Source organism: Chrysemys picta, chromosome 4 (genome assembly GCF_011386835.1).
Source record: "Chrysemys picta bellii isolate R12L10 chromosome 4, ASM1138683v2, whole genome shotgun sequence".
NCBI classification, from domain to species: Eukaryota; Metazoa; Chordata; order Testudines; family Emydidae; genus Chrysemys; species Chrysemys picta.
The window spans coordinates 26,169,872-26,188,686 of NC_088794.1; the positions used below are offsets into that span (position 1 = coordinate 26,169,872).

At 48.8% G+C, this 18,815-nt stretch overlaps 1 protein-coding gene and 1 long non-coding RNA gene across 2 annotated transcripts; both read right to left on the reverse strand.

Annotated features, from left to right (window-relative positions):
- Positions 1 to 522: 522 nt before the first annotated feature.
- LOC122174362 (uncharacterized) lies at positions 523 to 9,878 on the reverse strand. Its single transcript, XR_006176072.2, has 3 exons — positions 9,345 to 9,878; positions 7,035 to 7,066; positions 523 to 4,547 (listed from the first exon to the last, which is right to left on the reverse strand). It is a non-coding gene; the product is annotated as an uncharacterized LOC122174362 (long non-coding RNA).
- Positions 9,879 to 15,093: 5,215 nt separating this feature from the next.
- On the reverse strand, positions 15,094 to 16,909 carry LOC135982934 (myb/SANT-like DNA-binding domain-containing protein 2). The gene is made up of 2 exons (XM_065591771.1): positions 16,273 to 16,909; positions 15,094 to 15,390 (listed from the first exon to the last, which is right to left on the reverse strand). Exons 1-2 carry the CDS (start codon positions 16,808 to 16,810, stop codon positions 15,200 to 15,202), a joined length of 729 nt encoding a protein of 242 aa, XP_065447843.1. The 5' UTR covers positions 16,811 to 16,909; the 3' UTR covers positions 15,094 to 15,199.
- Positions 16,910 to 18,815: the final 1,906 nt, after the last annotated feature.

The window sequence follows — 18,815 nt, forward strand, 5'->3', positions numbered from 1 at the left end:
CACACAAACATGCACAAAACAATACTCAGCCAAAAGCTGTGGAGCGGCTTCATATACACCTTTTGTCTTAGGTGGGGCTTATACTTAGAGTTATGTTAACTGAAGGGTGAGTTCACACCTACCACTCTCGATGTGGTTTTAACTCTATCCAGCACAAGGTTTCACCCAGCTCATAACAGTATGTATTAGCAGATGCAGGAAGACAGATACCAAGGGTGTGCCCTCCTGTCCCTCAGTGCTGCCGAGATTAGAGGTGGGTAGAAACTGGTTCCCAGTCTCTAGCATTTGGACTCCCTACATCCTATCTCTGTCAAAAATGCTCCAATTCTTAGCAAGAAGGCTGCCCTCAGCAAGCGTCTCAGAAACACTGAGGGTATCCCTCCTGTGTCTCCATGTGGCCCTGTGCCAAAAAATTAAAAATTCTGTGCCAAAAAAATCAAAAATTCTGCACACAATATTTTACAATTCTGCAAAATTTTGCATATTTTATTTGTCAAAATAACACAATATAATCATGCCAGTTTCAATTATTCTGGTAATGTATTTCAAAATACCTGTCAATGAGTATGTCTGTAATAATAATACAAACAACAAAAAAGATTCAGGAAATGTTTTTTGACAAATAGATAAATAGGCATTTTACTACAGAATTTTGAGTAATAATTCATTTAAACTACAATACACAAAAGCCATCCCTGAAGGGGATTGGATTCAAGGAGCTAAGGAGGAAGTAACTTTCTGTCCAGGCTGAGACTTGATTATGCAAGTCATCTCTTCTCCCCATCCTGCCGGTATTCATCAGTGGTGCAACATCCTGCTAGAGCAGGCCTTGGGGCAAATACATCTCCTCTCTTCCCTGACTGACGTGTGGTCCTCCCTCCACCACAGTCCTGAGAAGTGAGTTTCAGTGGGAGTCCGAACCAGCTCTCCCCCATGGCACTAAGCAGACCGGTGGTCCCATGCCCCAAGAAACAGAAGTATGAAGATCAAGACCAAGTCTTACTCCAGCCTTCCTAGTGCTCCCTACCACCATCAACCTGGGCAATGATATGGAGGCAGGAGGTTGGGTTCTGGTCTCTCCTATGGCAACTTCTTGCTGCCAAGGTATAAAGCCCCCAACATGGCACTGATTCCTCTTCTTGCATTTCCTGGAATTGCCAGTGGATAGAACCAAGCCTGATCCTCCTGGATTTAATGAGATACTGCAGCGTTTAGTTTGGACACAGCCCTTAGGGTCTGATCCAGAGCCTATTAAAGTCAATGGAAGGACTCCTATTGACTCCAGGGCCTTCTGGCCAAGATTTTCAAAGATGAGTAGTGATTTGCGATACCCAACTTGAGACAGCTGATTTTCAGAAGGTGAGTCTTCAGCACTTTCTGATCAGGCCCCTTTAAGGCATCACAAGCTGGATACCCCAAAACCACTAGTCAGCCTTGGTCCAACATCCTTATTCCCATATTCACACCCTCACCACGGACCCACACGATGGCAGGAGAAGGGTTCCTCTCCAACCATCAATGTTTGTTAATGAGAGAGGGGCTAATAAGCGATACAGGACAGGGGAAGTGTGGTTCATAAGGAATCAAAGCACTCACTCGGTTAAATACTCTTTTGAAGCTGCACAAGCCAGCCACAGGATCGTGTTGCAGCACTGACAGGAAGCTGAAAGCCAAGATGTGGTTGTGCTTGACTTTGTTACAGTTACACCCCTGAAGGCTTTGGCCCATGCAAGTTGACAGTCAGTTTCCATTGCACTTTTTGCAAGCGTCAGGGTGTGAAACCCACAGCAACGTTTTTGTCTTGTTGCAATCACAGCTAGAGTCACTCTGTCCAGACCTGAGTGGTTCACAAAGGCTTAGTGGACGCACACAGCCAAATGTAAACAAGCCTGTTCTGTTATCCAGGACAAATTCCAATTAGAGCTACGCTCTACCCTCTGTGCAAGAAATTATTCTTCACTTCCCCTCCTAAAAACAATTGCATGATGTTGTAGTACGCTGTTAAACAGCTACCATGATCCAGCCCAGAGGTGGCTACATTTCAGTACTGGGTTCTGCATTATGGGGCACAGGATGCTTGCGAGGATCATCTGGGGATATCTCACTAAAGCAATTCTCTGCCATTGCTGGGGCCTTGGGCATTGGTACATCTCGGTTCTCCTTTCTGTTCTCTGCCCGTGTGGCATACAATAGTTTAGTCTCCTGCAGGCTGTAATGCTTTGGTCTAATTCTGGCTGTTGGGTGGGGGGGGCGGTGACTGGTGGTGTTGGTATCATGTAATATACAGTAAATAAGATTAAATATCCCTTCTAGCCTTCAACTCTGAGTGATAACTTAGATTTTGTGGTGTGTTTAAAGCTCTATAAAAATTACAAGCTCTCACTTTAGATCCTAAGGGGTTTCCTGGTCCTGCTTGCAAGCTAGGGGCCTCTGTAGGGACCTGTGAGAGTCAGTCCACAAAGAGCCAGCCTAGAGCAAGGTGGATGTGTTGTGCTTCACTGCATGGGCGGCAGGTATAAGAGGCCTGGGGAGACTAAGCCTCCCCAAAAAAGGCTGGTCATGCAACAAGGCAAATACTGCGGATGTGGTGTGGTCACCTCCTTTTGGAGGCGTGCCGGCCCACCACCTTTGGAGCACCGGAAGCAAAGCTCCCTAGAAGTGGGGTGGCCACCGGGTCCCAGACCATGGCCCTGCTCATGCTCTGTCCAGAGGCCCCACCCTCGCTTGGCCTCTTCCCCTGAGGATCCCCCACCCGCCACTCACTCCTCTCTATTGTGGGGAGGAGCGAGCAGTGGGCAAGTGGGGGCACCTCAGGGGAAGAGGTAGAGAGAATCAGGCGGGTGGGGGGCTCAGGGGAGGGGCAGAGTGGGGGCGGGAAGAGATGGAATGAGGCCTTGGTGAAAGAGGCAGAGTGGAGGCGGGGTCTCCAAGACAGGGACATGGTCCGGGCGCCAGTGGCCCCCCACACCTCTACGGAGTTTCTGGCACTCGCGTGTAAGCCTACCCAAATGGAAGACTTAAGTACCACCTATGCATCACTGCCTTATGTAGCAGTTTGCTTTGTTTCACTCTGGTTTTGGTTCTTGTGTGTTAGGGTTCTGGAGACTAGGAAATAATAAGTCATGTTACATTCATAGGTGCTGAAAAATTAGTGGGTGCTCTGCAGCCAAGCTCCCCTCCCCCCCCACCTCCTCCTCCTTCTCCTCCCCGTCCCCTGGGCACTCCACATCCCCGTTCCTCCACCTACCTCCCAGCGCTTTCTCCTGGCCGCCGCCAAACAACTGTTTGTTGTACTGGTGTGCTGGGAGGGTGGAGGAGGAACAGGAACGTGGAGCACTCAGGGGAAGAGTGGGGGCCAGGACAGGGATTTGGGGAAGGAGTTGGAATAAGGGCAGGGAGGAGGTGGAGTTGGGGCGGGGACTTTGGATAAGAGGTTGAAATGAGGGCGGGGCATGGGTGGGAAGGGATGGGGTAGGGGCGGGGCCACATGGAAGGGGTGGAGTGGGGGCGGGGCTGGGGGAAGAGGAGGGTCGAGCACCCAGGGGAAAGCGGGGAAGTCGGCACCTATGGTTACATTGCAACCTTCCAGCAAGAGTATTTTATGTTTTTAGCTAATTTGCCTGTGTGTATGCTGTGAAACACATTTGGAACAGGCGCAGAGGCACAGACAGCGAAGGGGGAGAGAGAACAGACAGAGACACACAGGGTATGGCACCTCTGCAACCATGGGCAGTGATTCCAGTTACTGTAGACATACCTGAGTTAGCTTTAGCCTAGCTAGCTTGGGTACTGGAGCAGTGAAGCCATGGCAGACCCACGAGTTATTACCCAGGGTTCCAAGCAGGCACTGCTGCAGCTTCCCACCTCCAGTACCCAATCTAGCTAGATTAAAGCTAGCTCAGAGATGGCTTCTCAGAATATGCGTACTCTGCTTGAGGAGCAATTGCACTGCATGACTGCAGTACATAACACAAACAGGCTGGTCAAGATGGAGGGTTGGGCACAGACATAAAGGGAAAGAGAATGTCTCCCAGCAGGCCTGCAGCCTCCAGCCCCCTGAGTGGACTGCTGTCATTATCGCCAAGGTCACTTCAGCCCCATCCTCTTCCCAGGTTATTGTCTCATGTGAGCCTTGCAGCAAGGCCTTTGCCTGCCCAGCCAACTGGCCTCCTTCCCCAAGAGAGCCCTGTGCAAGGCGTCCTTCAGGCAGTAGATCAGGGATTTAGCATGGCGGTCACCACTGTATAGAACACAGAGGCCACTTTGTTGGTGCCCAGCGAGTAGCTGGAAGTGGGGCGCATGTACATGAAGGCTAGGGTGCTGTACAGCAACCCCACAGCTGTCAGGTGGGCAGCACAGGTAGAGATGGCAGGGTGCAGACTCCCAGCTGAGGGGGCAGATCTTTAGCACAGCAGCAGCAATGGAGCCATAGGAAGCCAGGATGGTGGAGATGGTGGCCACCAGGTCGAAGTCCATGAAGAATAAGATGTCAGCCTGAGTGGCCCATTGTTACTTGTGAGAGCTGGGTGGGAAATCGTTTTTCCATCCTGCAAATATTTTTCAAGAGTTAGAAATTTTTCCCCGTCTTGAATCAAGACAAAAAGTTATAATCTCAAAAAAAGTTTGCAAACAGAAAAACTAAAACAGTTCATTGCAATTTCAACTTCTTTTCTTTTCTTTTCTTTTCTTTTCTTTTCTTTTCAGTCCAGTTAGCTTACATTTAAAAAACAAGTCATTTTGACCTGGAAAACCAGGATTGTTGTGCTGAGATCAACTGCCTATCATGCTGACCAATATTTTCTCATTGTTTCCTTGTGCTTCCCTATCTGTCTGCATCCATCTGTTGTCTCTTGTCGTATACTCACACTGTCAGCTCTCTGGGGCAGGAACCATCTGTTGTGTTTTGTACTGCGCCTAGCACTATAGCGTCCTGGTCCACAACTGGGGCCCCTACATGCTATTATAATAAAAATAATTTGTGACTTGTGGGCACCTTTATCTGTGATACTTCTGGAATCACATGATGAGCTACCTGCAATTCACAGTGTGTTTGTTATTACATTGCTACTTGATGTGTTGTGCAACATCTCAATTTTTTTAAATTCAGTAGTTGTCCACTAATAATGGAGGATCATTCCCACTTAATTCGAACAGATCTGTACCAATTTTAAACCAAAGGCAAACAGAGATTCTTGTTTCCTCAGCTGACTGCAGATTCCACACTAGGATACCTTATCTTCAAAGGGGCATTCCTGCCTGGCTGCAACATGGCATCTCGGGCTTTGTTCTTATACTTCTCCATACTCAGAAGAGCACTGTGGATAATGCTTAGTATTTGTGATCTCACGCTGTGTGGCATCATAACAAGGATGTCCTTTGGACAGAATCCCATGAGATGCAGAAATTCCATCACTGTATTCCCAATTGGATTTTGTGTTTGGAAGGATCTGGGGTTTTTTACATAGTCCATCCATCTAGAATTACTCTCTCGTGTTCTGATAAGATTCAGGCTTTGGCGACACTGGCGCTGTATAGCACTGCAACTTGCTGCGCTCAGGGGTGTGAAAAAACACCCCCCTCAGTGCAGCGAGTGCAGCGCTGTAAAGTGCCAGTGTAATCAGTGCCTGCAGCGCTGCACGCTCGCTCGCAGTGCTGCAAGCTACTCCCCTCAGAGAGGTGGAGTACATACAGCGCTGCGGGAGCTCTCTCGCAGAGCTGGCGGCGCGACTACACTTGCGATTCACAGCGCTGCCACGGCAGCGCTGTGAAGTCCCAAGTGTAGCCAAGCCCACAGTCATTTATTTGTGCCTCTGGGCTACCGAGCTCTGCCCTCAGTTACTCTGAGTCAGAGTGAGGGCTCTTCTTAAAAGTCTCTTTACAAATCACAGACCCTTCTGCCCCTGAATCAATTTTAAATTTAACAATAGTACTGCAGATTTTGAGATTAACAACCCAGCCTGTTCATGAGACAAACACCTACAAGATCTTTATCAAGCATTCTTAAAACTACAATACCCACCTGCTGAAGTGAAGAAACAGATTGACAGAGTGAGACTGGTACCCAGAAATCACCTACTACAGGACAGGCCCAACAAGGAAAATAACAGAACACCACTGGCCATCACGTATAGACCCCAGCTAAAACCTCTCCAGCACATCATCAACAATCTACAACCTATCCTGGAAAACGATCCCTCACTCTCACAGACCTAGGGAGGCAGGCCAGTCCTCGCTTACAGACAGCCCCCCAACCTGAAGCAAATACTCACCAGCAACTACACACCACACCACAGAAACACTAACCCAGGAACCAATCCCTGTAACAAATCCTGTTGCCTACTCTGTCCCCATATCTACTCTAGCGACACCATCAGAGGCCCCAGCAACATTAGCCACACCATCAGTGTCTCGTTCACCTGCACATCTACTAATGTGATATATACCATCACATGTCAGCAATGCCCCTCTGCCATGTACATTGGCCAAATGGGACAGGTTCTATGTAAAAGAATAAATGGACACAAATCAGACATCAGGAATGGTAACATACAAAAGCCAGTAGGAGAACACTTCAATCTCCCTGGACATTCAATAACAGATTTAAAAGTAGCCATACTTCAACAAAAAAAAACTTCAAAAACAGACTTCAAAGAGAAACTGCAGAGCTACAATTCATTTGCAAATTTAACACCATTAATTTGGGCTTGAATAGGGACTGGGAGTGGCTGGCTCACTACAAAAGCAATTTTCCCTCTCTTGGTATTGATACCTCCTCATCAATTATTGGGAGTGGACCACATCCACCCTGACTGAATTGGCCTTGTCATCACTCATTCTCCACTTGTAAGGTAACTCCCTTCTCTTCATGTGCCAATATATTTATGCCCGCATCTGTAATTGTCATTCCATGCATCTGAAGAAGTGGGTTTTTTACCCACAAAAGCTTATGCCCAAATAAATGTTAGTCTTTAAGGTGCCACCGGACTCCTTGTTGTTTTTGTGCATACAGACTAACATGGCTACCCCTCTGATACCTGTTCATGATGCTTTCTCTGGACACAGATCTCTGGAAAAAAAACCAAGGGAAGGTGAGTGAAGTCATCTCCTTAATTCTTTTGTTGCACAAACATGTTTTCATTGTCATTGTTTCTTGGTTTTCTTGCACGTTTCTACTAGCTGAGCAGACCTCACTTGCTCTGAGTCTGCCTTTGCCTCACCTACCCCCTTTTTCCCATGGGAACTCAGCGCTCTTAAGATAATGCTTCCCTTTTCCCCATGGGAATGTTTTCTTTCCTTCTTCTCACATCTGCTTCCACTATTTTCTTGCTGGGTGATTTGCATTCACTTATTGTGGCACCACCCTGACTGAGCCATTTCTAGTGACTATTGCCAGTTCCAGGAGGGCAGAGTTAAGGTTGGGGGGGGGGGGTATCATGTACCATAACTCTCTTAATTTCTTAGTTTTCAGAGGTTTAAATTTAATCTCTCTCCATGATCTTGAAGGGCACGAGGCACTACTGAGCAACCTTAACACTGCAATAGCAAAGTTTTTTTGGCAGTTAATTTTCACTAGCTCAGGTTGCTGTGCTGGTTGGATTTGCCTGGTCCAGTGTTAGCTCAGATATTGGCTATGTTTGTTCTGAAAGCTCCTTGCTGAAAACCCCAGCTACTAGACAATCTCTGCTGCACAATGTCCTTGATCATGGATACCAAAGCCACAATGCTCTGCTTGTTTATGTAGAGCTTGGGCAAAGGCTTCCATGTTTTCTCTGCACCCTATTGTGAAAGCTCGTCTGTTTGCGTACAGCGTTCCTTTAGAGAATGAAATGCTTGTCAGGCTTTTGAAGAAGGATGTGACACATTCTTATTTCCTTCCTTGGCAAACGCAAATGATTTTCAGTCCCCATTGCATAAGCTAAAACAGATCTTAGTGTTACCCTTCTGTGATGCATGGCTAGAAAGGGTTAAACATCCTGCAAAATAAATAACCCTCAAAAGACACTGGGGAGATAATGTTTGTGTTTTTACATATGTATGAGTAGGGTCCGACAATGTAATCAACAGTCCCTGTCTATGCTGTATTCTGATAATTCAGAGGTCAAAAAAAGATCCTTGCATTTAAATTAATTGTAAACAGGGGATATGTGGGTATTCATCTCTCTTTGAAATGTCCTGTGAATGGTGGAGGAAAAAGCAAATGGCCTTATGTTAATTCGTATAGCTAAGTACCGGTGATGGACCTCTTTCAAAGTCATCCTATTGACCTTTTGGTCCCTGAGGAAATCCCAACTTGTTAAAAGACATGAAAGTGTATAAAAGATCCTTGGGTCCTGATTCTGTCATCTCAGATCTGCTTAGACTTCATCAGGGGAAGTTTGAGTCAAAAGACCGAGGTCCCAGTTATGCTGGTACGCCCTGAATATGCGATTTGGACATTGGACTATGACCTATGAACTGAATTCTAAAGGAACTCTTTGCAACTACAAAGCTCACCATCTCTGCTGTGAATCTGAACCTCAATGAATTGAACTCATGTCTGTATGTATATTGATCTTTTAACCGTACTCTCTCTCTCTCTTTGGTTTTTTAATAAATTTTAGTTGAGTTAATAAGAATTGGCTGTAAGCGTGTATTTGGGTAAGATCTGAAACACTCATTAACCTAGGACATAATGTGTCTAATCCTTTGGGATTGGTAGAACCTTTTCTTTTCTATGATGAAATAAGATTTACAAAAATTTTCATCATATTTGACATGCGTATCTGGATGGAGGCCTGAGGCTGGATCACTTTAAGGGAACTGTGTTGTTTGGACTTCTGAGTAACCAGTAAGGTAATAAAGAAGCTGTTTTACGCTGGCTCGGTGAATCTAAGTATTGGAATATCCACCAACTTTTGGGGGTTTGGCTGCCCCATTCTTTGCAGTTCACCCTAATTGAGTGACCATAGCTGGCCCCCACTAGGACCCCGGTCACACCTTCTCTGGGTCACTGCTCTTTAATGGGGTCTGGAATCCAGGGAAGAGCTCCTTGCACTCATGTCATTCCAGGGACTCATCAAAGTCTGGTGGAGGATTTGCATTTTCATCAACCTCTTCTTTAGGTTGCTTCAAAGTGAGTTTGATATCTGGCACCATGTCATGTGATGAGGGGAAAGAATCCTGGAAAGAGTTGCTTGGTTCAAACACTGAACAAGGAACTTTATTAGAATAAGGGAGGCAATATCATCCCTACAGCTATCCTGTCCCTCCCATTGCTTCACTGCAATGCATCTATGTTCCCTAGCCCCAACTCTCTTGCTAGGCTTCCTCCCGCAGAGTTAAAGAAATAGTACGTGCATCCTCACCTGTCTACCATGAGCCCAGTCATATGACAGGAAGAGGGAAACATCCGTAGATCTAATAGTCTTTCCAAAGAGACCCATGTGGCAATATTGCCGACTTTTAACGACCATGTTGCTTCTTAACCCTGCAAGACATTGCAGCACAGTTGCAGGAGAGGAAACCGCTCTTGAACGTCGTCTTTTTAGATCAGCCCTAATGTGCTCTGATAAATCTTCCTAATTACTCATTTTATTAGTTGATTTAACTGTATTGCTATGGCTCGGACTCAGGGCTCTAACCCCACTTTGACAGAGAGAGAAAAATTGACCAAGTTTAACTAGCGAAACCAGAACAAACCCCTAATGCAGATGTAACCCACTGATGAGAGTATTACAGGGTCCCAACGCGGTACCTGATCAACAAAGGTTATGAGCCTCACACAGCCCTAGTGTGAGAGCCTTGCCTTGTTAGCTTAAACTATAGCAGCTGATGTTCTTAATTCTGGAGGTCCCCAATTCAATCCCCAGCATGTTGGCCAAGCTGGCGGTTGCCACTTGAACCAGTTTAACACTCACATTGGGATTTGCCCATGCAGGTTAACTCAATGTGTTAAAAGCAAAGGATTAAACCAGTTTAAATGCATCTATACAAGCAGATTGCACTGATATGATGAGATTGGTTTGAAATAGATGAAGCTAAGCCAATGCAAGCCACACAGAAATGGGCTCTAAGTGCCTGTAACAGAGTGGAGATGGGCAAATGAAACAGATATCCCTAATGAAAGGCTCATATATTTCCCATCTATAACAGCCTCCACACATCCCTCACTCCCCCTTTTGGGAGAACCCTTGGGACATAGATGAGCCTTCCAGCATGGAAGGATTCCAAATAGATCAACAGATCTGGGGGCTTGAAGATCCAGGAAGGAGGAGCATGTCCCAGAATTAAGGACATATTCTGTGCACACCCCCTTCCCATTTAGACCAGTGGCTAGTGATATCAGAGGGGAAGGTCCCAAACCACATACGGCTTTAGAGGTCAAACACAGCCTCCTAAACTCCCCCGGGAGCCTAGTCAGAAGCCAGTACATCCTGCACACTAGTGCGCTGGGATGCCTGCATGAAACATCACTTGATAAGCAGGCAGCTGCATTCTGCACTAAAATTCAGCTTCTGAATGGTCCCAAGACTCAGGCCCATGTTGCACACATCACAATAGCCCAGTCTTGCCTTGATAAGGGCATCGGTAGCCATTGCCTTCTTCTCACCCAGTGTAGAGAAAGGTTTGTAGACCATAGCTGCTACTCGAGCATCCAGCAGCAGCTAACAGTCCCACAGGTTCCCCCGTGGCCACAATCCTCCAGTCAAGGGGGTGATATAATCTTCACTTCTTCCTACAGCTGCTTTCCCCACCATTTGAGCACGACTTCAGTCTGATCTGGGTCCAGCCTCAGCCAGCAACTGGCTGAGTAACTCAACTGCATCAACCTGCTCAGAAAAAAATAGAGACACAGAGCTTGAGGGTGTCATCAGCATATCCACTGCACCATTGCATCCTCATAACAGCCTTATATACATATCAAACAGAAAGACGGGGAGAGAAAACTGAAGGACGCCCTACAGGAGAGACCCCTCAAAGCAATGAACTATCAGCTGATAGGATCCACTGGGCACTTCCAAAAAAAGGGGAACAGAGTCACTCCAGTGACTGCTAAGGACCACAGATGCACCACCGGAAACTCATGATCAGTGGCAACAAAGGCATCTGACATATCTCAGAGGATCAGTACAGATCACTGATCATCAGCTATTAGTGCAACTTCTCAGCCTTATATTGGCCTCCAGTCAGAGGAATTGGAGTCATGCAAATGATTAGCATTACTGCATTCCAGAAGCCTCCATAGGCCCCAAACAGGAGCGGGACCCCATTGTGCAAATACCCACCTGAAAACCCAGTCCCTGCTCCACAGAACTGACACTCAAAGGGCCTGGCCCAAAGCCTGTTGAAGTCAGTCGAAGGGCTCCCATTGACCTCCAGAGTCTTCGCATCCAACCCTAAGAAAGCTGAGGACTCCGGGCATTGTCAGAGCTGCCTCACCACAACTTTCTTAGCGAAACCTGATTGTCCACATCACATGGTCGGTGTCTGGAGCAGAGGCCTAACAGTCTTCCAAAGGGCAGCAGCCCAAGGACTTTCTCCCCATGTGCTGGATTTTGCCTGCTGTCCCTCACCAGCCAGGAAACTTGAGTCCAACCCTAGATCATAGCCCAAAGCTCCCCCAGCACAGGCTGAAACTCAAGCAGAGAAGACCTGGCATTTCGTCCCTCCAGACCTTGCTCTGCCCTCATGCCAGGAGACTTCTCAGTCTAGATCTGAACCAACCTATCCACCACATTACATGGAAAATCCTCTCAGCAGGACACAACTGGATTAGCCCGATGGAGATAACTGAATTAGCCCAGTCCCCATGTCAGGCCCTCCCTCTGGGATTTCCGCCATGGCTTGCTGGAGGCAAATAAATCATCCCTGGCCTCTGTTACAGCCCTGGCTGAGTTCCCTTCTAGTGGCTGATCACCAATCAGCTCTATTGGACTCAATGTCAGGATTCCCTGTGCTTTCAAGCCTGCTGGCTCTGAGCAGCCTCCTGATACTGTCTCTAGCTCTGAGCTTTCACGCACACTCCCAGGGTGCAGATGTCCTCTCTGGTGCCCCTTTTGGCATATGAAATCCCACAGTCCTACTGCCCTCCAACCCAAGAGCAGTGCTGAGCCCCCCAGGCCTCCCACCAGTAGCTTATGCATGCTGTCCCCAGAGTTCTGCCCCCATGTACCCTCAGGAGTTTAACTCTTAGAGGACACATGGCAGATAAAGCAAGGAATACAAGCTTTGCAAAGGAACTTCTTAAACACAGACCCTGTAGTCTTAGGGTATGTCTACACTACGAAATTAGTTCGAATTTATAGAAGCCGGTTTTATAGAAATCGGTTGTATACAGCCGATTGTGTGTGTCCCCACATAAAATGCTCTAAGTGCTCTAGTCGGCGGACCGCGTCCACAGTACCGAGGCTAGCGTCGACTTCCGGAGCATTGCACTATGGGTAGCTATCCCACAGCTATCCCACAGTTCCCGCAGTCTCCGCCGCCCATTGGAATTCTGGGTTGAGATCTCAATGCCCGGATGATGCAAAACAGTGTTGCGGGAGGTTCTGGGTACATGTCGTCAGGCCCCTCCCCCTCCGTCACAGCAACGGCAGACAATAGATTCGCGCCTTTTTACCTGGGTTACCTGTGCAGACAACATACCACAGCAAGCATGGAGCCCGCTCAGCTCACCGTCACCATATGTCATCTGGGTGCCGGCAGACGTGGGACTGCATTGCTACACAGCAGCAGCAGCTAACTGCCTTTTGGTGGTAGACGGTGCAGTAGACTGGTAGCCTTCATCGGCGATCTGGGTGCTGGCAGCTGTGGGGCTGGCAGCCGTAGGGCTGCATTGAACCAGCCCCTTGCCTTTTGGCAGTAGATGGTGTATTACGACTGGTAACCGTCCTATTACAAGTTGGATCATCGCACATTAGCAGAATCTTCCCTGAGCAGCAGATTGTGCAATAGGCCTGAAGGCCATCGTAATACACTAACTGCCAAGCGCCCAGTATTTGCTGCCAAGCACCCAGAAAGATGCCAAGGGCTATCAGTCACGCTGCACCGTCGTCTTAAGATGTAAAAAATAGATTTGTTATGTATTCATTTGCTTCCCCCTCCCTCCGTCAAATCAACGGCCTGCTAAACCCAGGGTTTTCAGTTTAATCTTTGGGGGGACCATTCTGTGTGACAGTTGTTTGTGTTTCTCCCTGATGCACAGCCACCTTTCTTGATTTTAATTCCCTGTACCTGTACGCCATGTCGTCACTCGGCCTGTCCTCCGTCCCGCCCTCCCTCCTTCCCCTGGTCCGTCTGATACTAGTTTCGCGCCTTTTTTCAGACCAGGCGCCATAGCTAGCACTGGGATCATGGAGCCTGCTCAGATCACCGCGGCAATTATGAGCACTATGAACACCACGCGCATTGTCCTGGAGTATATGCAGAGCCAGGACATGCCAAGGCGAAACCCAGACCAGCCGAGGAGGCGATTGCAGCGCGGTGAAGAGAGTGATGAGGAAATTGACATGGACATAGACCTCTCACAAGGCACAGGCCCCAGCAATGTGGAAATCATGGTGTCACTGGGGCAGGTTCATGGCGTGGAACGCCGATTCTGGGCCCGGGAAACAAGCACAGACTGGTGGGACCGCATCGTGCTGCAGGTGTGGGACGATTCCCAGTGGCTGCGAAACTTTCGCATGCGTAAGGGCACTTTCATGGAACTTTGTGACTTGCTTTCCCCTGCCCTGAAACGCCAGAATACCAGGATGAGAGCAGCCCTCACAGTTGAGAAGCGAGTGGCGATTGCCCTGTGGAAGCTTGCAACGCCAGACAGCTACCAGTCAGTCGGGAATCAATTTGGAGTGGGCAAATCTACGGTGGGGGCTGCTGTGATCCAAGTTGCCAGGGCAATGAAAGAGCTGGTGATATTAAGGGTAGTGACTCTGGGCAACGTGCAGGCAATAGTGGATGGTTTTGCTGAAATGGGATTCCCAAACTGTGGTGGGGCCATAGACGGAACCCATATCCCTATCTTGTCACCGGAGCACCAAGCCACCGAGTACATAAACCGCAAGGGGTACTTTTCAATGCTGCTGCAAGCCCTGGTGGATCACAAGGGACATTTCACCAACATCAACGTGGGATGCCCAGGAAAGGTACATGATGCTCGCGTCTTCAGGCACTCTGGTCTGTTTCGAAAGCTGGAGGAATGGGACTTTCTTCCCGGACCAGAAAGTAACCGTTGGGGATGTTGAAATGCCTATCGTGATCCTTGGGAACCCAGCCTACCCCTTAATGCCATGGCTCATGAAGCCGTACACAGGCAGCCTGGACAGTAGACAGGACCTGTTCAACTATAGGCTGAGCAAGTGCCGAATGGTGGTGGAATGTGCATTTGGACGTTTAAAAGCGCGCTGGCGCAGCTTACTGACTCGCTCAGACCTCAGCGAAAAGAATATTCCCATTGTTATTGCTGCTTGCTGTGCGCTCCACAATATCTGTGAGAGTAAGGGGGAGACATTTATGGCGGAGTGGGAGGTTGAGGCAAATCGCCTGGCCGCTGATTACGTGCAGCCAGACACCAGGACGGTTAGAAGAGTACAGCAGGGCGCGGTGCGCATCAGAGAAGCTTTGAAAATGAGTTTTGTGACTGGCCAGGCTACTGTGTGAAACTTCTGTTTGTTTCTCCTTGACCCTCCAACCCCCCCTCCCCCGACCCGGTTCACTCTACTTCCCTGTAAACCAACCACCCCACCCTCCCCTCCCCACTTCGAGCACTGCTTGCAGAGGCAATAAAGTCATTGTTTTTTCACATTCATGCATTCTTTATTAATTCCTCACACAAGTAGGGGGATAATTGCCAAGGTAGCCTGGGATGGGTGGGGGAGGAGGGATGGAAAAGGACACACTGCATTTTAAAACTTTAACTCTTATTGAAGGCCAGCCTTCTGATGCTTGGGCGATCATCTGGGGTGGAGTGACTGGGTGGCCGGAGGCACCCCCACCGTGTTCTTGGGCGTCTGGGTGAGGAGGCTATGGAACTTGGGGAGGAGGGCTGTTGGTTAAACAAGGGCTGTAGCGGCGGTCTCTGCTCCTGCTGCCTTTCCTGCAGCTCAACCATACGCTGGAGCATATCAGTTTGATGCTCCAGCAGACGGAGCATTGACTCTTGCCGTCTGTCTGCAAGCTGACGCCACCTATCGTCTTCAGCCCGCCACTTGCTCTTTTCATCCCGCTATTCAGCCCGCCACCTCTCCTCTTGTTCATATTGTGCTTTTCTCATGTCTGACATTGACTGCCTCCACGCATTCTGCTGTGCTCTATCAGCGTGGGAGGACATCTGGAGCTCCGTGAACATATCGTCCCGCGTCCTACGTTTTCTCTTTCTAATGTTCACTAGCCTCTGCGAAGGAGAAACATTTGCAGCTGGTGGAGGAGAAGGGAGAGGTGGTTAAAAAAGACACATTTTAGAGAACAATGGGTACACTCTTTCGTTACAAGGTCGCATTTTTCCTCTGCCTGCCGGTTTGGTATGAGAGATCACTCACGCAGTGCCCCAGGCAACATATTTCGGCTTGCAGGCAGCCATGGTAAGCCACAGTCTTTTGGCTTTTTTAACCTTCTTAACATGCGGGAAAGGTTTCAAACAGCAGCGCATTTCCCATATCAAGGATGAATTGGGTTGGCCATTTAAAATGGGTTTCCAATGTAAAAGGAGGGGCTGCGGTTTCCGGGTTAACATGCGGCACAAACCCAAGTAAACCACCCCCCCACACACACACACACATGATTCTCTGGTATGATCACTTCACCCCTCCCCCCACCGCGTGGTTAACAGCGGGGAACATTTCTGGTCAGAAGAGCAGGAACGGGCACCTCTGAATGTCCCCTTAATAAAATCACCCCATTTCAACCAGGTGACCGTGAATGATATCACTCTCCTGAGGATAACAAAGAGAGATAAGGAATGGATATTGTCTGCATGCCAGCAAACACCGGGACCATACGCTGCCATGCTTTGTTATGCAATGATTCCAGACTATGTGCTACTGGCCTGGCGTGGTAAAGTGTCCTACCATGGCGGACAGGATAAGGCAGCCCTCCCCAGAAACCTTTTGCAAAGGCTTTGGGAGTACATGAAGGAGAGCTTTCTGGAGATGTCCCTGGAGGATTTCCGCTCCATCCCCATACACGTTAACAGACTTTTCCAGTAGATGTACTGGCCGCGATTGCCAGGGCAAATTAATCATTAATCATTAAACACGCTTGCTTTTAAACCATGTGTAATATTTACAAAGGTACACTCACCAGAGGTCTCCTGTGTGCCCTGAGGGTCTTGGGTGAGTTCGGGGGTTACTGGTTCCAGGTCCAGGGTGACAAACATATCCTGGCTGTTGGGGAAACCGGTTTCTCCGCTTCCTTGCTGCTGTGAGCTACCTAAAGTACCTCCATCCTCATCTTCCTCGTTCCCCGAACCGTCTTCCCTGTGTGTTTCTCCATTGACGAAGTCATAGCACACGGTTGGGGTAGTGGTGGCTGCACCCCCTAGAATGGCATGCAGCTCCGCGTAGAAGCGGCAAGTTTGCGGCTCTGCCCCGGACCTTCCATTTGCTTCTCTGGCTTTGTGGTAGGCTTGCCGTAGCTCCTTAACTTTCATGCGGCACTGCTGTGTGTCCCTGATATGGCCCCGGTCCTTCATGGCCTTGGAGACCTTTTCTAATACTTTGCCATTTCTTTTACTGCTACGGAGTTCAGCTAGCACTGATTCATCTCCCCATATGGCGAGCAGATCCCGTACCTCCCGTTCGGTCCATGCTGGAGCTCTTTTGCGATCCTGGGACTCCATCACGGTTACCTGTGCTGATGAGCTCTGCGTGGTCACTTGTGCTCTCCACGCTGGGCAAACAGGAAATGAAATTCAAACGTTCGCGGGTCTTTTCCTGTCTACCTGGTCAGTGCATCTGAGTTGAGAGTGCTGTCCAGAGCGGTCACAATGAAGCACTGTGGGATAGCTCCCGGAGGCCAATAACGTCGAATTCTGTCCACACTACCCCAATTCCGACCCGCAAAGGCCGATTTTATCGCTAGTCCCCTCGTTGAAGGTGGTGTAAAGAAACCGGTTTAAAGGGCCCTTTAAGTCGAAAGAAAGGGCTTCGTTGTGTGGACATGTCCAGGCTTAATTTGATTTAACGCTGCTAAAGTCGACCTAAACCCGTAGTGTAGACCAGGCCTTAGACAGTACAGGAGAGATTCAGATGTAGACAAAACAATGAACATCTGAATGCAGTTCACCATCTTTACCTCCTTGGAGTTCTCATCCCTCTTGAGAGTCCTTGGGGCTTTGGCCAGGGTCCTAGAGGAATGACAAGGTGCCTCTTGCCCCGATGCCTCCAGCTATGTCTTGTCTTTCTGGCAGTGAACTGGCTCTCCTTCCTTAGAGAGCATGTCTCCTTTAAAAGCAGACTTTTCCTGACACCATGTCAGGTGGTGAGCTGGAGAAAAAGTGCAGCTCTTTAAATCATGGGCCAAGATTGGGGAGTGGGGAGAAGGAAGGAATTCCAGCCTCCTCTCTTCTCCCCCTAAAAGGTCTCTGGGAAGAGGTAAGTCTATTCAAAACCCCATTGTTCAAACAGGGAAAGCCACTCTCTGCTGATGGGGCCAGAGAGCCAACGCAGCCTTGATTGCCCCATTTCCCAAACATAGCTTCCTCCTCACACACCAGATGGATGATCTAATTCACAAGGACCATTACAGTTACAAATCACGGTCAACACCACAGTGAAAGGTAACTGGACACAGACATATTCCCTAGAGCTGGCTGGAAAATGGAAATCCCTTTCCGGGACAATGTCGCATTTTTGAAAAACTTCCAAACAAGGAGGAAAAGATAAACATGTGACATTGTTTGCAGGGAGGGATCTCAAGTAAAATTTCTTTGGAGTTTTTCAGCTGCCCACCTGGAAAACACTTGTTAGTTTTTGAAAGTGAAACTGACAAGAGCCGTCCTGCCTAGCTGCAACAGATAAAGAGCCCCACCACTCACCCTGGCCCCTGGCTCTGGCAGCCAGAAAGGGATTGAGCCCAGCCACTCAACCTTCCTGATTCCCCCATCTCCGAGAGCTGGAGCAGCAGAAAGCCAGCCAGGACATTCGGCCTCTTCAGCCCCATAGCTGGGGAGGAGGTAGGGAGGCTGAGAGCCGGAGCACCACAGAGTCAAGGCACTATGATTGGGCAGCCCCTCTGCGATGGCTTTTGTCAATTTCACATTCTGAAATTCAGATGAAATTCAGGCAGTGAAACTGACATGAATCTTCGAGGCCGGCCAACCTGGGAGCCATCCTGCTGAAAACTCCGGACTATGCAAAAAGGGCATTTTCCCAGGGAAAGTTCCCGAGCAGCTTACCCAAAACCCCACAGCTTCTGCAGCAGATTCCGGCCATTGTCAGCCACGGGCTGCTAGTGCCACGGTGCTATGAGGAGATGAGGCTGAGGACAAGGGCATGCAGGGGTCCCGCTCACCCCCAGAGGCAGCTATTCCTTCCAAGGCAGGGCTGAGGCATGTTGCCAGGGCTGTGTGAAGGAAGTGTGCCTGTCACCCAGGGCTGAAAGCATCTCACTACCACCTGCCCTTAGCATGAGGGAGCCTTGTCTGTGCCTGGTGGGGGTCAGCTCCCCAACTCCATTAGCCACAAGCAACACAATCACTCCCCTCTATGCCTTCCAGGTCCTGCAGTCTCTCTACAGGCTAGCAACAGGCGCCCTCCAAGCATCCCACTGGAGTGCCCACCCCCTGGTCCTCTAGACATTCACAGACTTCATCAATCTGCTACTTCCAAAGAAGCCATATGGCC